We start from the raw sequence: 15,494 nt of genomic DNA on the forward strand, positions 1-15,494 counted from the left end.
CGTCGACGTTCGTTGAAGGCGAGGCGTCGACGTTCGTTGAAGACGGAAGGGCCTGGCGTGGTTTTCCATATGAAGTACCGCACTGTGGCGTATTTTGTCGCTACCGAACGATTGGACGAGTCGCGTCCGAAAATTCGACGAGAAGTCGGTGATACGTCGACTCACCGACGATTGGCCGGGCTGTCGCTATTCGGATGCTACCGTGGATGTTATCGGCCACCTTGATCAGGGTCCGCTTATTTAAACTGGTCGGGGGAGAGTCGGAAAATTCAAATTCGTTTTTGTCCGACGGTTGCACGTAGCGGCGACATTGTTTTGCTCGGAGTTTATTTGTTCTTACATTACGCGTATCCTAACGATCTTGAAACTCCGAGGCAAAACAACAACATGATTCGTATTGTCCTTTAACTCATGTGCCGCTACAAGTTAAACAGTATCGTGAAAACGCTGTTGTCCTTCTCGCACTCGATGCCACATAAGTAACTTCTAACAGTATTCGACTACTTTCGTGAACCACTGTGTGTTCACTTTGCCAAGGTATAAACCTTGTAGACAGGACATAAACGATCGTATCGAGTCGAGTATAACGATCTTCTTGGGATTTCAGGCAAAATCTGGTTGGTCTTCGGTAGAACTGGAAGACGCAGTGCCTCTACTTCTCTTTTTGATCTCGTCTTATCTAGTCACCTGTTTGGTGTTATTAGTCGAACGAATAGTGTCCCGCAATCGAGAGCAACGATCTCGCGGCGATCAACGGTTTACGGGAAATTAGTCAGGCGGATATTTGTCGGATTATGCGCGAATCGTCCTCTCGTGCCGACGCGTTATCAAATTAGTACGTAAATATAAACAAAGCCACAGTTGTGCGCGTTTCCCCGGAGCGATCGGATAAGATCGAATAGAAGACAGTTTCTGAAAAGAAATTCTGAGAATATTTTGTAGAAAATCGGCATAGATGGCTCACGTGGGACAAAACGCGCGCTTCTTAAAAACGAAGATCCCGACTAAGGAAACTGTGCCATCGAGTGAAAAGGAAAATGTGGCAACCGGTAAAAAGAAACCATCGATCTCGCGCGATACGCGCCACGCTTTAGGCTCGAACGAAGAACGAAGAAAGGGAACACCTTTGAGAAACGAAGATAGCCGAGTGAGCCGCGAGCTTGAACGAAGCGTACGAGCGAAAAAGACACCGTTTCATATACATTTCGATGAGAAAAATATCGCTTCGAAGTCGAGCGTTGCTTCGAAGTCGAATGTCGCTTCGAAGTCGAGCGTCGCTTCGAAGTCGAGCGTCGCTTCGAAGTCGAGCGTCGCTTCGAAGTCGAATGTCGTTTCGAAGTCAAGTGTCGCTTCGAAGTCGAGTGTCGTTTCGAAGTCGAATATCGCTTCGAGGTCGAGTGTCGCTTCGAGGTCGAGTGTCGCTTCGAGGTCGAGTTGCCCTCCGAGGGTAAATTCCAATTCGAAACGAGTATTGTGTCACTTGAAAATCGAGTCGAAAGTCACGTCATCCTACGGAAGAAATGATCCTAAACAGGTAAACGAGACAACGAGCCTCCCTGTTCGTCGAATTAAATCAAAAAAGATTGAAATGTCGAACGAATTGTTTGGAAAAGGACACTCGGTAGAGGAGCTACGAATAGAACAGCTTCCGCCATCTAAGATACCCCGTCGCAGATCTCGTTCCGTTCAGCCGGTGCGAACCGTCACACATAATACGTCGCAACGTTCATCTTCGACAGATTGGCGCGGCAAAAGTTTTGGATTCGGGTCGGTTAATAAATACGCGATTCTAAATAAATCAGTATCGAGGCCAATAGAAAAAATAACTGTAACTCTAGGATCGACAAACAAGGTCAACGACAAAAGGTACGACTACGTGATATTTCTATCTTTTTTGCTCGATACGTTACGCGTTCACGTTTTACGGACGCGGCCTTTAATTTCTGACAGAAAACAAATTTTGACCAACTCACCGAAGATCGCTCGAGAAAAGGAAACGTTGCTGACTATAAAAACAGCGACGCCTGCCGACGTATCATTCCTACCGCCACCGCCAAAGACTCCTATCAAGGTAGACAATCGTTAAATGTTTTTTTCAAATAACACCTGTCCCATCGGAATGGAACTTGCCGTCAATGATCGAACGTACGAAATCTCAGTTTTGGTCATGTTCGTATTCGCAAGATACAGACAGTTGCGCGCAACTCGAGACACAATTGATTTAACCCTTTCGCTTCGGCAGTCCAATCCGCCGAAGTACTGTCACTGAATGGAAGCGCGCGCCAGAAATGCGCACAGTGTGCGTGGTTGCTGTATATAAATTTTCCTAAGTCTTAAATAACAATAATTCTTGTAAGAACCGTATATGAAATATCGGTTCACTGTTAATGGATTTAACAGATTTTTTAATACGAAACAGTATACGATCGTTTGGATGTTTGAAATATATCGCGTAAGACGTTTCGATGAACAACACTGTTTCAACACTGAGTAACTTTTAAGAAGCGAAATCCAATATATCGATAAAATCAACGGAAAATGTTCTGTCGATAACGAAAACATATATTATTGACTACAGATGGCATTGGTGAATGCCCGATGTACGAGCTGCCGAACCTAGGATTCGTCGCGTAGTCGTCGCCTGTATGCGGCGCTCCTACTCACAGATCATTTCATAGGTGTCATCTATAAGTGTGACGCTCATATTTACGGGTTATCTCGCAGGCGCCGCTTATAAGCGGCATTCGAAGCGAAAGGGTTAAACGAAGAAAGACAAGTTAAGGCGCTCTTTTACGTGAACTTTTATTTTTAAATAAATTGTTCGAGTGTATATACGTTCGACCATATTCGTACATAATTAAAATCGTATAGATTCGTACATAATTTTTTTTGTCTAAATATCTATAATTTATACGTATACACATGAACGATATATTAAGAGGTCGAAATTTTGTTCTCAACACCTGCAGAGTTTCTCCGCGTTTACTGGTGCGTCTTCATAATGACACGCTATTTCTCACCCTTGATTTTTCCTGTTCATTTACATTTCGACCCTTCGTCTCTCCCTACCCCATTCATCGAGTTTCCCCTAATCGGTTATCGTTACTATTCAGATATATACTCACTTTCCAACTCTCACAAATACGCTCCATCTAAAAGACTCAATCTATTTGTCTACTATTTTCAATTTAAATTTTAAGGTGGTGATTCAACGGACCAAGTATAACAGAAGCGCAGTTAAGGGCGAGCTACTGGAATATCGAAAAGATTTCAAAGAAGAAATCGATCTTTCCCCCCCCGAATTACTGTATCATGGAGAATATCACGATGAATTGCCGATGATCGAGCGTGAAAGGGAGCGAAAAGCACCGCAATTGTCGAATAGTTTCTTAACGAGGCACATCAACGCGGAGCAGAGGAGGCTGGTCGTCATTTTTATAATACGTCTTGGAGTGAGTAGAGCGAAAAAAAAAAAAAAATGGCGCAATCGTCGAATGCACGTGTACTCCTCTCGTTTGTCCTTTTCTAAACCATTTTAAGCACAGTGACAGTGTCGTTGTTCGTCTTCCGGCGAGTAATAATTTAATATCGAAATAATTTTAAAAACAACAAGAACAGAGAAGATGGCGCGCGTGTATTCGACGATTCTACCGATTTTTCCATAACCTATGAACGAACACGTGGTCTTCCTATCGCTACGTAGTACTTTTACCCGGAAACTTTTACCTGATTGTAGTCATCAGGGTGGTCGTTATTCGAGTTTGTAGAATGAGAAATTTGAAAAACTAGGAGAGAATTTGGTTAGATGTAATTTATAAAATTATCAGAAAAAAGTATACAAAAAGCAAATATAATAACATTCGATAATATTTTGCAAAAATTAAATGTTATGGTATAGTACAGCGGCTCTTAACTTTTATCGCTTTAAATAATTTTCTGTCTCTGTTCTATAATTCTTTTTATTATATTTATATCGAGTGAAATTATGAAAACCACTCAAAACCCGTAAAATATGCCAAATATGTATAATTAGAAGTTGCGTTAACTCCCGCGTCCATTAACGTCCTTCCTGAAGAGAAAACATTCGTTACAAATAAATAAATACACATAGTACACATTTTTTAGTCTAATAATATAATAATAGCTTGCACGCGTGAGAAGTTCGTAGCCACGTAGCCGAATGTTCGCAGACTACGAGTTAAGAACCGATGGTGTAATATGTATTTCGATCTATCGCGGTTTCTAGAGCAAATAACATAAAATTTGAGTGGCAGTGAACGTCTTATCGAGCGTTACCCTCGTACTAGGATCTTCCTCAGCACGTCAGACGATCTTCCATGATCTCCCTCGAATATGACTGTTCCTATTATCTGCATTCTTGTTCTTTCTTGAACGATAAAAACTCCTTACTTTCTCTCGGCTACGAATCAATGTCGAAATTACAAAATCACCTAATCCAGACATATCATGTCGTTTCCATTTTATCTTCGCGTGTCTTCGTTAAAGCGTCTTGGTTTTGTTCTAATAGAAACAACTCTGTGTAGCATTGCTTCTGGTAATTGACGTCTCGCACGTTACGCATACAATGACAAATCTCGTTATTGTTGGTAGATACACTGCCGATATCCGTCGCGCATCGTGTATCAATCAGTGAAGCTGTTCGACGCCGTTATGGACAAGCTTTCCGTGGATACGACGATGATCCAATTGTACGCGTTGGCCAGTTTGTGGATCGTGCTCAAGAGACAAGAGAAATTTCATAAGATTCCGTCGGTAAGCGACTGGGACTATTCCTCGCAAACATTTTCTTTATTTTACGCTTTGGTTGTTTATACGCAGGCTGCGAAGATGGTGTCCCTCGCCAATGATCTTTACATAGGAAGAGAGGACTTGTTGGTCGATTGCGAGAGGAAGATTTTGAAAATACTTAATTTTAACATCACGTTCGCCGATACGTTTAGCCTTTTTACGCATCATTTCATCAGCTGCGAGCATTACATCAACATATCCGAGGAAACTGGAACCTTTCTATACAATTGCGGCTGCTACATGGTGAAAATCTTTTTTTTTTATTATTATTTCGTTTCTTATTTATTCGATCCTTAAGTTGATTTTATTAGGCCCTTTATGGCTCTATGCAGCTTTAAATGGAATTTTACTTAACACATAACTTGTTGTTCTCTTCGTGAATGTTTCAGATCGACATCACGCTTCTGGACGAGCGATTTTGTAGAATATCCGCAAGATTGATCAGCATAACAGTATTAGAGTTGCTGCTCGGTATCGGTTTGGACGTCGCAAGGGACAATACTACACCCCGATGGTTGTTCTGGAGAGGTTTACTATCCGCCGTTCTTAGTTCGCCCCAGAGGTTAACATCGCTTTCGCAACTCCATTTATCCGAACTTGTCGAGAGAGAGAGAATAATTTACATAATTGGAGTTGTATGTACAACTAATATAATATCAGGCGATTATTTTCAGGTTAGAAGACAAGGCGATCGATTCACTTCGTGTTATAATATTGCGGCGCGTGTTAGATTCGGAAATGCAGCAGGACAGTTTCAATGTGGTATACAAAAAATACAGTCGCAGCAGATACGGTCGGATATCAAAACCTTTCCTGCAGCAGGTTACCAGGATACCTGCCACAGAAACTATTTTCGATCCGTAGAATTGATTTTTATTGGTAAGACTGATCTTTATTTATTTTTAATTACCATTTTGATTATTCTTTTTAATCATTTTGATTATATTTCGAATTTAATTGTATATTTATTTACTTTATTTTACTCTTGTTATTATTTGTTATATGTGGTTCTCGCCTATTGGCGTAGGATTAACTTCCGGCTTTACATTGTTCTCGATTCTGATGATTTTGTGTCATGATTTCGTTTCATATTTGTAACTTTCTGGTACAAAGAGAAGAAATGCAGATTGTTGTTAAAACGAATAAAATCAATTATTTGCTATGCTATTTTATTGTATCGTTAAATATACAGCGTCACGTCCATCTGAAACCTGCGACGAGGAATAGTGTCTCTCAAGCTTCATGCTAAGCCGTAAGTTTGTTGGGTTTGTTGCCAATCGTTCCACTTGTTCCACGTTTTGTTCACTGATACGAGACCCTTTGCCTCGTTCTGAAATCGAGAAAGTTCAAAATCGATTGGATACTTGTCCTAGCGTAGAAGTACTACGTACAAAACTCTAGCGCTTGTTTCTTAGCTCTCGTATTTTCTTTAGCGCGCTACGTTTCACATGCTTTCATACGGATTTTATAAAACCATCGTTATCACGCTACCGAACAAGTCGTGGAAGAAAATACGCGAAGAAAAAATTACGAAATAAAGCATTTAAGTTTACAGAATTTTCAGTTCTACATAAAAAGATTATCGCTGATTTTTGGGAGAAAAGAGGAGGAAAGCTGATTACCCTGAACAGTATATTCGATCGGTCGGACCAAGTGCCGAACAGGTGCAGAAGATCGGGCCGCTTCGAGTACAGGCCACTGGCGGCTAATATACCATGAGTGAGCTCTTCCAAAGCGGTCGCGGTTTTAGCAGCCGAGCTGACGATCAGCCTTGGTGGCTCCAGTCCTAAGTTGCATGTCTGCCATTCGTTGATAGCAGCGCGTCCTCCATTCGGGCAAAGTAACTCTATCTTTGAAGAGTCGACGTCGCTCAACAAAGCTGGCGATGGCAGGAATGCGACATCTCCCTTGTCTTCTAACAAGCAACTAAATGTGACAGAAAAAAGAAGAAAAAGTGAAAAACAAGAATTATAAAAGATCTTGCAGATCAACGCAACATATTCGCGACGTCGTATGTATTTTTGTTCATAACAGCGTGAAAAATTGTACATTTCTAGCGTTTTTACCGCGGTGAATTTTATTTACATGCCAAGACGACACTCTCGCTCGAAAACGTTAGAATATTTTCTTCTTTGAGGAAACATTTGATATTTGATATTTCGTGTATTTATGCGCGATTGCGATCAATCAGTTTGGGAGTTTATCGACTTACGCGAGAGCACCCTTGCCGCCGATGTACGCTTCCTCGTTATTTGGCTTGCATTTGCTCGCTTCTCGGATTCGATCGTCCTTGCTCGCCGAGTTTCCAACGCATTGTTGACACAGTGTCGACTCGATTGGCGCTCCAGGGGCACACGATGCCGTGAAGAAATTGGCTAGATCGTCCTCCGAAGATATAAACTTTTTATGTTTCAATACATGCGACGGTGCTGTCCAACCGGCAAAGTCACCCTTGTATCCACTGTGGCAAGATTTCTTGCCCTTCAGATCATCTGAAATCAATTCAACAAACGACAATGAGTACAGCCGATTATCTTATCACATAGATAAGCCGATACTATGTCACGTGTTATTATATATCCTGTATGGGTATCATGATTCATGATACATTACTATATCGTTATCACAACACTGTTATTCCTAATTCATTAAAAAATTTCTCATTCGATTCGGTGATGACAGTGAAGTATCAAAATTGAATAGACCTGTAACTTTTAACCTATCGTCCGATGAAAGGATGAAATCTTTTTCTATTATTATATAATATAATAATATTTTCCATTCATACTGCGTATATAAAACAGAGATTTTTGAGAAACGACGCTTTTTAAGATATTAGCCGGGAATAACGCTTCTTATTTCTTACCAATTTTGTTTATCGAAGAAGATTTCTTGATAACTGCCACTGCTGCTCTCTCGCCGAAGTCTGTGGAACCTGGGCCGTACGATTCCGCGATTATGGGGATCGCGTTAAAGTCCTTGATCGCGTGAGAAGCCCAACCTCCTTCGATAACCAATAATTCCGCGTTACCTATCTTGATGGCTTTCAAGCAGTCGTCTTGACTCTTTTCGAGCAGACACTCGAACTTTGGCCTGACATCTCTGACGAAACACGAAAATGAACAACGATAAATCCTCCAATTATCCTATTTCAGATTAAAACGATAAAATTCGAAGATCAACATCACAACCTACCAATTTACCGATATTATCGGTCGATAAATTATCGTGTAAAAGCAGAAGAGCGAACGTGATTTACCTCGAGTACGCTGCTTTTGCAAGAGCATTGCACTTGTCAAGAGCGTTTTTGGACCAGACGCACCATCGAGCATTTTTGTCTGTAGCTCCAGAGTTTCTTTCGATCACATCAAGATATTTTGCGTCTTTCAAGTGGTTCGCGGGCAATACCGGTGACGCGGGGACTGCTAAAGTCTTTTCGTCCAGTAGCATGATGTCTTTCCACCAAGCTGCCTTTTCTTCCTCTCCTAGTTTACCAAGATCAGTCAATTCCTGCACGATCAACAATGTGTTCAAATGTTAACCAACGAGATTTGCCGAGGAAGAAGAAAAATACGAAAAAGAAATATTTCTGGGTAGCCACTATCGTGTATTACGTGTATTACGATTACTATCGAAGATTCTGGTAGCTTAAAACTGGCCGCGGTAGATTTCATTGATCGGACCAAAGCATTACCGAAAAAGTACTCGGCAGTTGCGAGAACTCTTGAATGCTTTTTCGATATTATACTTCTTAGTAGATCTCAGTAAGTTGTTTCTATAAGAAAAAAAGGTAAGAAAGAGCGGAGAAAAGCTATTGAAAACTACTAAAAGGTATAATAATACCGAAGAGGTACCCGATATTACCGACTGTTAGTATTTCCCCGGTAATGATTTGGTATCCCACTGCTAGGTTCCAGCTACGAGCTACAAGTTTTAATAACTTAGAAATATGACCCAGGGATACTATTATGCGCTACTTGTCATTACTGATCGCTACTAAACTCTCAGCAGTATTTACGATTATCAGAATCCAATGATACGACACTCAGAATCAGTATTGATCAGTTAGTAGTACACATATTCTTCTGCAAGGAAAAGAAAGGAAAGAGAAAAAGAAAAAGGAAGGGGGAAATTAAAAAAAAGTAAAAAGGAACCTTTTGAACCGCTTCTACGTCCTTCACTGCGTTGTTGGCCATGTATCCTTGCCAAGGTCTGGCGGCCCAGGTGCAAGGTTTCGTGTTTGCGTCTATCGGTACTTTGCTACCGTCCGGACAGAAGTATCGGTAATCAGCAGGATTTTCTGAGGTCGGGACTGCAGGTGTCATGCCGACTGGCAAGCCGAAGAAGCGTTTCACGTAGATCACCTTCGTCCACGCTACCTCACCGCCATTATGCGCGAGACATCGCAACGCGCCTTCGTATCCAGAGTAAATGTCCGGGTAGTCGCAAACTTCCGGTTTCTCGCAAAGAGCGCACATATTCGAATAGGTTTCCTCTGAAAAATCGAACGCAAACGTGGTCAGTCATGAATATACAGTGACTGTAAAAAGTATACACAGTTGTATTTATTATAGGATTTATGTAATGCTTAATTAGACTTAGTAGTACTTTCATGTAAGTATACAGAATCGATATACGATGCAAGTATACAAAATAAAGAGCCTGCTAGAGAAAGAACACTTTAGGATAATAATAAGAATATGCACAGATATCTTTCGTAGCCACTTTAACAGTGCAATACGTGTGCGCAACATCATTTTAATACCGTCGAAGTACAACGAGTGGCGAACGTATCTGAGTATTTATTACGAATATGTTACACAAAATCTTCTGAAATTTCATTAATAAGATACGACTGTCATGATCATATCGATAGAAAAATGTGAAATCAATCTAGAAATGTATACGCCACGATACTCGCTAGTTATTGTTCGAAACTAGCTGCAACAGCATGCGATGAAAAGTTTCTCATTTGTCGCTTTGTTAGAAAAATTTACCAAATGTCCAGCTGGATAAATGGTAAAGCACAAATTAAAAATAAAAAAAAATAAATTTGTCGCTTCAGCGAGGGCTCAGCTACGATTTTAGATAGATAGCGACTTTAAATAGAATTGGTTCTATGTTACTATGGGTATTACCGCTATCGTCGTCGCTGTAGTTAGAGAAACTTACTAAGTCTGCGGTTGATCGCTGGATCCGGAGACCAGGTGCCGACCAAACATCCCTTGGAGAAGAGAGAACTCAACGCGCGTAGCTCGTTCTCGCGCGCTGAATATTCTGGATCGTGTAGATTGTTCAGCACTCCCATGTCAGTGAGTTTGGTGATCGGAATTTTGTAACCAACGTTACGGCCCACACCGGTGTGGCAGGACTTTAATCCACGCAAGCCTTGCACGTTGTTGATGTTCAGGTCCTTGTGTATCACGGCCACAGCTTCGTAACGATACGGCGCGTGTGGCTCCTCCTTTGTTCTCACCTGATGCAAATTCCAAGGTGAAATTGCGAAGAAACTATCTGCTGCCTGATTTCGACGATTTCGAAATACCTTTGTAAAAGCTTGACATTCTGAACAATTTTTTTCTCTCGCGAAAATGTTGGACTCTCGTAGTCCAACGAGATATTCGTAAAGAACTCTCGGATCGCTACCGATCCAATTTACCAATTCCAGTTCTATTTTTTCGATAGAAGATTAACAGACTGTGAATTTTTGTGCAAATTCTAAAATATTTTTACGAATATAATTAAAAAAATAGACAATTTCTTTACATATTAAAAACTATAACGATTTAAAATGTACAATAAATGTTGTACAGAAATTGTTTACGAAACTAACATACACTATCGTCGTAAAATAAATTAAAGAAATCCCCCGTCAATTCTTCTCGTACGTTTGCAAATCATAAATTAAAATTGTCTCACCTGTTCGACAATGTTGTAGCCGGCTTTCTCCTGCAGGTGGTTGTTCTTCGCCACCAGGTACATATCTTCCGGATCGACAGCTACCACATCGGCCTCCTTTTTACCAACCCTTTCGATGCACTCGTATCGATCGCGACCAGAGATGCACGAAATTGGAATTCCCTTGACAGCTGAGTCTTTGATCATGTCCGCGCATTCTTTCCAATACACCTCGGGGACGCATATCGTAACTGCAATAATAAATAATCATAAGAAATTGCCACTTTGTACACGAAGACACAGCCGACGTCCAATAAGATAAAATGCATGCTTGTTCTATTTCATATTAAAAAAAACATTTCTTTATTTTTCTAATTCTTCTAACACGAAGTTCGCAAACATCCGTACGCACTTGCAACGCCATAGGAGATTCTACCGCACTTACGGAAATTCTTTTGGATACCGCGGACTTTTAAGTGCGGATAAGGCACTCGAAAGTGTAAAATTGCACAGAACGCACATAATATGGAAAAATAGAATATTTTTGGTATTTTAGAACGTTCAAAACGCTTTCCGTAAGATTTGACAGGTAAAGCAAGTTTCCACCGAGATTCTACTTTTTTAATACTATTCTCAAAGATACGAATCCGCGATCTACCTATGACCACCTATAGCTATACATTGCACGTATTTTGCTTTTCGGATGTTCGCGTTTCGTTCCTGGAAAAGACAATTGATCGGAACACGTAGCTCTTGTAACCGTATTCTCATACTTACAGATTCGTTCAGAAGAATGAGCTGTGGTAAGAAGTATCACGTTCGTAAGGAACGCGAGAGCCGCGAGGGCAGAACGACGGAAGATCATAGCCGTCAGCGTACACAAATTATCTCGAGTAAAACGTCAAGAGAAGAGAATATAATATCGAACGTAAGAAAGATGCGCAACCGGATAGAAAAACTGAAGACGCGATAAACTGTTGCGAGATCCTACGAGCTGCTTTCAGAGCCTGCTCAGCCCGTTTATATAGAGGAGCGCCTTTTTCCTCGTCTTGTGTTCTCGCGTAATACCTGCGATCTGGAGGGAGTAATCAGAGACGGAGATAGATCATCGCGGCGTTGCTATAATACTTTCTCTCTCTTTCTCCGTCTGTTTCTGTTCTTCCCTTTTTCTCTTCCCCTCACCGAGGCAAATATTCGCGGACACATTTGCATAGCGCGAGTTCGCGCGCACAGGTAGCCACGGGATTTCGAACACCTCGAATCTGCATCTCAGAGCGGAGAGGAGCACGTCTGATCCAGTAACCGAAGATCTCGTATCGTCGTCAAGGCGGATAAAGAATAAACGTAAAATAAATGATCGTCGAAACCGTTCAGTCGCGTTTTGTTTGCCTGACGAGAAATACTCGCCGATTCGATTTCGCATCATGTTTTTGGCAAGCGAACTTGTTACCTTTGATAACTCGTCGCAGTGGAATTCGGAATTTTTTAGCTCTCGCGATCGATCAAAGATAAAGGTTACGTTTAGTCGGACGAGAAAGAACGATAACGAGTCAATGACTTTTCTGTTCAATGGTTTTTATCTCGAGAAAGATGCGGTCGGTTAAAGTGGCACGAAATAACCATGAACCTACCGTAATGTAATTTAACTGATAATACAAGTAAGTATTAATCGTTTATATAACCATGCATATTTTAACTTGTACGTGTTAAACTACATTTGCTTCCGACCTTGTCAAGACTCTCGAAACGTATTAAAATTTTAAAAGTTCACAAAGAATCGATAAAAGAAATCGATCAAGACATCGATCTAACAGCTCCAAGCTTCGAATCTCCGTGATCTTCTAAAACCTCGCTTCGTTATTGATATTCGAACGCCTCCTTGCTATCCACTCTGTGTCCGTTGCATCCCCCTACAGTTTCCTGCACCCCTATAAAATCCATTCTTTTCTCGTTTTCGCGAAGCGTATGTTTCACAAGGCGACACGGTTTACGAGCTAATCGACGGCGGTCGAGGATAGCTAGCAGTTACGGTCAACAATATGCCATGATTGGTCGATTGCGACGCGGTATGTTTTCGAATGAACGCGTGATTCCCCTCGCGTCAAGGTTACCACGACCCACCGAGAGTCTCTACATCTTTTCGCGACGAGAGACGCATCGAGTTTGATCGATGCGAAAATGCGAAAACATCTGCCTTCGATAACAATATAACCTGCAGCGTAACCTCGGGTTAACCTTTGCTCTTTGTTCAAATTATCGTTCCCGTTGTGTCATCGCGGAACAGTTAACGTGTTATCGCCGATCCTCGAGAAATTCTTTTTCGCCTCGAGCAAGAGGAAAAGTTAAACGGAAAAGCCGGGGACGGTATCTTTTGCATTGGGAAATTCCAGGGACTGTGACCTTACCGGGAGATTCGACCTGATCTTGGAAGCATAACAAATCTGTGTATGTTTATCCATCCGCAAAAATCGTAAGACGACAAAAAAGCAAAAACTATATATGATATGCGAAAGATTGTAACAGGCATATGTTTGTAGTAATCGTTGATACGAGTATATTTTAATACATTTACTTTATTGGTTTTTTAAAGGTAGAAGTATGTACATATAAATATTATTTACACAATCAAAGTCTACTTTACCATTCATAAATCACTAGTTTTATAAAAGGGTGAGTTTGTTTATACAAATATTACTTTTTACGATCAAAATATTTTTGCCATTCATAAGAAAAACCACGAATTAATACGATAATCTAGCCGTAAATATCGAATAGAAATTTTCTTGCAATTTTGTAATTAACTTTTAAACAACCTACGTTTACGTATTTTTCATTCATATTCATATCGCCTGATGAATTATATCGGCAGAGTTTGGGAAAATCTGCAGGCGTTTTGCATATTCTCGATCGAAGAGATACAGCGATGTTCGCAAATTAATTAGGCTTGAAACGCGATAATTTTGATAGATTGTTTCTGATACGTTCAACACGATCGTAAAAACGCACATATGTACATTAGCCGGAAGCTGCATATGAAATAGAAACGACGACTAAGCATTCTAAATTGAATGAAACGATATAAATTGAATGAATCGAAACAAAGATCGCAGATCAGATAATTTTAAAGAAGGCGGTACTAGTTACAGTTACAAAGCCGGATAAGTTGGTAACCTGCTATTTTCCGAACTTGTCTCACGGAGCGACGATTCTTGACTATTGTTCTGAACTACATGCGCTACACACGTTCGTTTCATTATTTCCGATCTGTGTTTTCGGGAACGATTAGAGCGTAAACGCAGAGTATCTTTCAATTCGGCAGTCAGATTGTTTTCCTGTATTGACAATTGCTTTAACATCTTCACCGACTCGCTGTATGTTCGTTTCCAGATTTCGATCTCTCCTTCGATCTTTGCCAACTCGGCTCTGTTTCGTCTTATAAGGTCGCGAACCAACTGTAACACGAAACGTAAGTGCTTCGTCTTTCTCTGCTTCGTCTCAACGCGCGAAAAGGTAAATTTATTTCGAAACTTACCCTATGTTCGGTAATCCTTTTCATCCCTCCTGCGAACAGCGTTTCCTTATCGTAGTGCTTAGCGTCACGAGCTGATCTGATCAGCTGTGAATGAACAACAAGCGTCAGATTTTTCGCAATCGAAGTAAGTTTAACGAACTTACGGGGAAACTTTCGTGAACTGTATTGATTGTGACCTGCGATGATTAGAGTTCGCGTATTTATGCACATTTAAGCGAAGCATGACAACCTGGAGAACATAGACTTCAGAAAGAGGAAAGGAGACGTTTATATCGTAAAACCAGCCAACGGACATTTGAATACTGGAAAGTATGCAAAAGAAATTGATAAAACAAGCCTGAGCGTGAAAGGAATGCTAGCTGAGGAGAAAGCAGAAAGAGGGGGAGGGGAGGCAAAGCAAAGGGGGCTACTGTGCAAAGTGTGAAACGAAAACAGTATCCGATGAAACGGCTTTAAGTAACTTTGCGGCACAAAAGTACTTCATAGCAAGTCAAAGGTAGTTTTAGAGTAGGAACAGTGAATGAATCATCAAAGAAATAATTATGCAAGACAGATTCGGCAACAGTGTGTGACAGAGATAATGTACATACTACGATCTATGTAACCAAGTTCAATTTTTGCGCTAACAAGTTGGAATGAATAAGTTATTGCTACTACTTTACGAAAATTCATCTTCATGAAATTCATGTAACTTAAAAAATGCAAGCTTACTCGAATACCGATCTATGTAGGAAATTCTTCAGAACATCTGCCGGTAAATGAATCGAAGTTTGGAAACGGGTGAGTCCGAAGTACGACCAGACCATTGTTGACTATTGTTCTCGCGTAGCAACGATCTGGCGCAAACTGATTTATCGGCAGAATTTCCAAAGAATTATTATGTCGATATAGATGAATCGTTATTACGTAAGTGGACCAGAATGCGAAGAAAATAAATTCTCCCTGTATTTCGGATAAATGCCAATAATAACATTTTCTGTTACTTGAGAGATGCTGTTAAATGTCGCGAAAGAATTTGTCATTCGCAAGGAAGTCGAAAAATGCCCATTTCTTAAGGTATCTTTTTTCATAAATGCATAAGCGTCTGCAGTCTATCGACGATACTTTGAAACCTTCTCGGGCTCTCACCTTTTCTGGTCGCAGGTTTTCTTCGTACTCCTGCAATCCTTGCATCCCGTTCTCGTATTCACAGTGGCATGTTTGACACGAGGTGGTGTCATTACCAATCTGCAATTCTTGCAAGGCGAGGAATTTT

At 40.8% G+C, this 15,494-nt stretch overlaps 4 protein-coding genes across 9 annotated transcripts in view; 2 read left to right on the plus strand and 2 right to left on the minus strand.

Annotated features, from left to right (window-relative positions):
• LOC100740976 (glutamate receptor U1-like) overlaps nucleotides 1-1,121 on the plus strand; it is a 9,832-nt gene extending 8,711 nt beyond the window's left edge. For 3 of the 4 annotated variants that reach the window (XM_024365418.2, XM_024365417.2, XM_024365419.2), the window contains one exon: nucleotides 608-1,121. In XM_024365418.2, the coding sequence (XP_024221186.1) occupies nucleotides 608-772 (165 nt within the window). In that variant the 3' untranslated portion in view covers nucleotides 773-1,121. The remainder of the gene's footprint in view (nucleotides 1-607) is intronic. The other variant, XM_024365420.2, reaches the window with a different exon arrangement.
• Nucleotides 887-6,625, plus strand: LOC105680328. 3 transcript variants are annotated; one of them, XM_033319039.1, is made up of 8 exons: nucleotides 887-1,284; nucleotides 1,393-1,866; nucleotides 1,951-2,071; nucleotides 3,201-3,452; nucleotides 4,612-5,052; nucleotides 5,199-5,371; nucleotides 5,484-5,688; nucleotides 6,374-6,625. In XM_033319039.1, the coding sequence occupies exons 1-7, from the start codon at nucleotides 956-958 to the stop codon at nucleotides 5,671-5,673; spliced, it is 1,980 nt and encodes a 659-aa protein (XP_033174930.1). In that variant the 5' UTR covers nucleotides 887-955; the 3' UTR covers nucleotides 5,674-5,688; nucleotides 6,374-6,625. The 3 variants fall into 3 exon arrangements, with proteins under 3 accessions (XP_033174930.1, XP_033174931.1, XP_033174929.1); XM_033319040.1 differs by lacking the exon at nucleotides 6,374-6,625 and having other exon boundaries at nucleotides 4,612-4,773; nucleotides 4,840-5,052; nucleotides 5,484-5,976; XM_033319038.1 differs by lacking the exon at nucleotides 6,374-6,625 and having other exon boundaries at nucleotides 5,484-5,976.
• Nucleotides 5,960-11,749, minus strand: LOC100741895 (transferrin). The gene is made up of 9 exons (XM_003486864.2): nucleotides 11,485-11,749; nucleotides 10,729-10,958; nucleotides 9,982-10,285; nucleotides 8,964-9,304; nucleotides 8,069-8,319; nucleotides 7,676-7,911; nucleotides 7,022-7,301; nucleotides 6,432-6,735; nucleotides 5,960-6,139 (listed from the first exon to the last, which is right to left on the minus strand). Exons 1-9 carry the CDS (start codon nucleotides 11,570-11,572, stop codon nucleotides 6,050-6,052), a joined length of 2,124 nt encoding a protein of 707 aa, XP_003486912.1. The 5' UTR covers nucleotides 11,573-11,749; the 3' UTR covers nucleotides 5,960-6,049.
• Nucleotides 11,750-13,853: 2,104 nt separating this feature from the next.
• Nucleotides 13,854-14,690, minus strand: LOC117151292. The gene is made up of 2 exons (XM_033319120.1): nucleotides 14,240-14,690; nucleotides 13,854-14,159 (listed from the first exon to the last, which is right to left on the minus strand). The coding sequence occupies exons 1-2, from the start codon at nucleotides 14,447-14,449 to the stop codon at nucleotides 13,854-13,856; spliced, it is 516 nt and encodes a 171-aa protein (XP_033175011.1). The 5' UTR covers nucleotides 14,450-14,690.
• Between the last annotated feature and the right edge of the window lie 804 nt (nucleotides 14,691-15,494).

Source organism: Bombus impatiens, unplaced genomic scaffold, assembly GCF_000188095.3.
Source record: "Bombus impatiens unplaced genomic scaffold, BIMP_2.2 scf_0135, whole genome shotgun sequence".
In the NCBI taxonomy this organism is placed as follows: domain Eukaryota; kingdom Metazoa; phylum Arthropoda; class Insecta; order Hymenoptera; family Apidae; genus Bombus; species Bombus impatiens.

Excerpts from the sequence above, each read along its gene's own strand:
- LOC117151292 (XM_033319120.1), bottom strand. The coding sequence starts at position 14,449 with ATGTGCATAAATACGCGAACTCTAATCATCGCAGGTCACAATCAATAC. Across the intron at positions 14,160-14,239 it reads AAAGGATTACCGAACATAGG|TTGGTTCGCGACCTTATAAG; the intron begins GTAAGTTTCGAA and ends TTCGTGTTACAG.
- LOC105680328 (XM_033319039.1), top strand. The coding sequence starts at position 956 with ATGGCTCACGTGGGACAAAACGCGCGCTTCTTAAAAACGAAGATCCCG. Across the intron at positions 1,285-1,392 it reads AAGTCGAGCGTCGCTTCGAA|GTCGAGTGTCGCTTCGAGGT; the intron begins GTCGAGCGTCGC and ends TATCGCTTCGAG. Across the intron at positions 3,453-4,611 it reads TTTTTATAATACGTCTTGGA|ATACACTGCCGATATCCGTC; the intron begins GTGAGTAGAGCG and ends TATTGTTGGTAG.
- LOC100741895 (XM_003486864.2), bottom strand. The coding sequence starts at position 11,572 with ATGATCTTCCGTCGTTCTGCCCTCGCGGCTCTCGCGTTCCTTACGAAC. Across the intron at positions 10,286-10,728 it reads GCTACAACATTGTCGAACAG|GTGAGAACAAAGGAGGAGCC; the intron begins GTGAGACAATTT and ends AATTTGCATCAG. Across the intron at positions 6,736-7,021 it reads GGCGGCAAGGGTGCTCTCGC|TTGCTTGTTAGAAGACAAGG; the intron begins GTAAGTCGATAA and ends TGTCACATTTAG.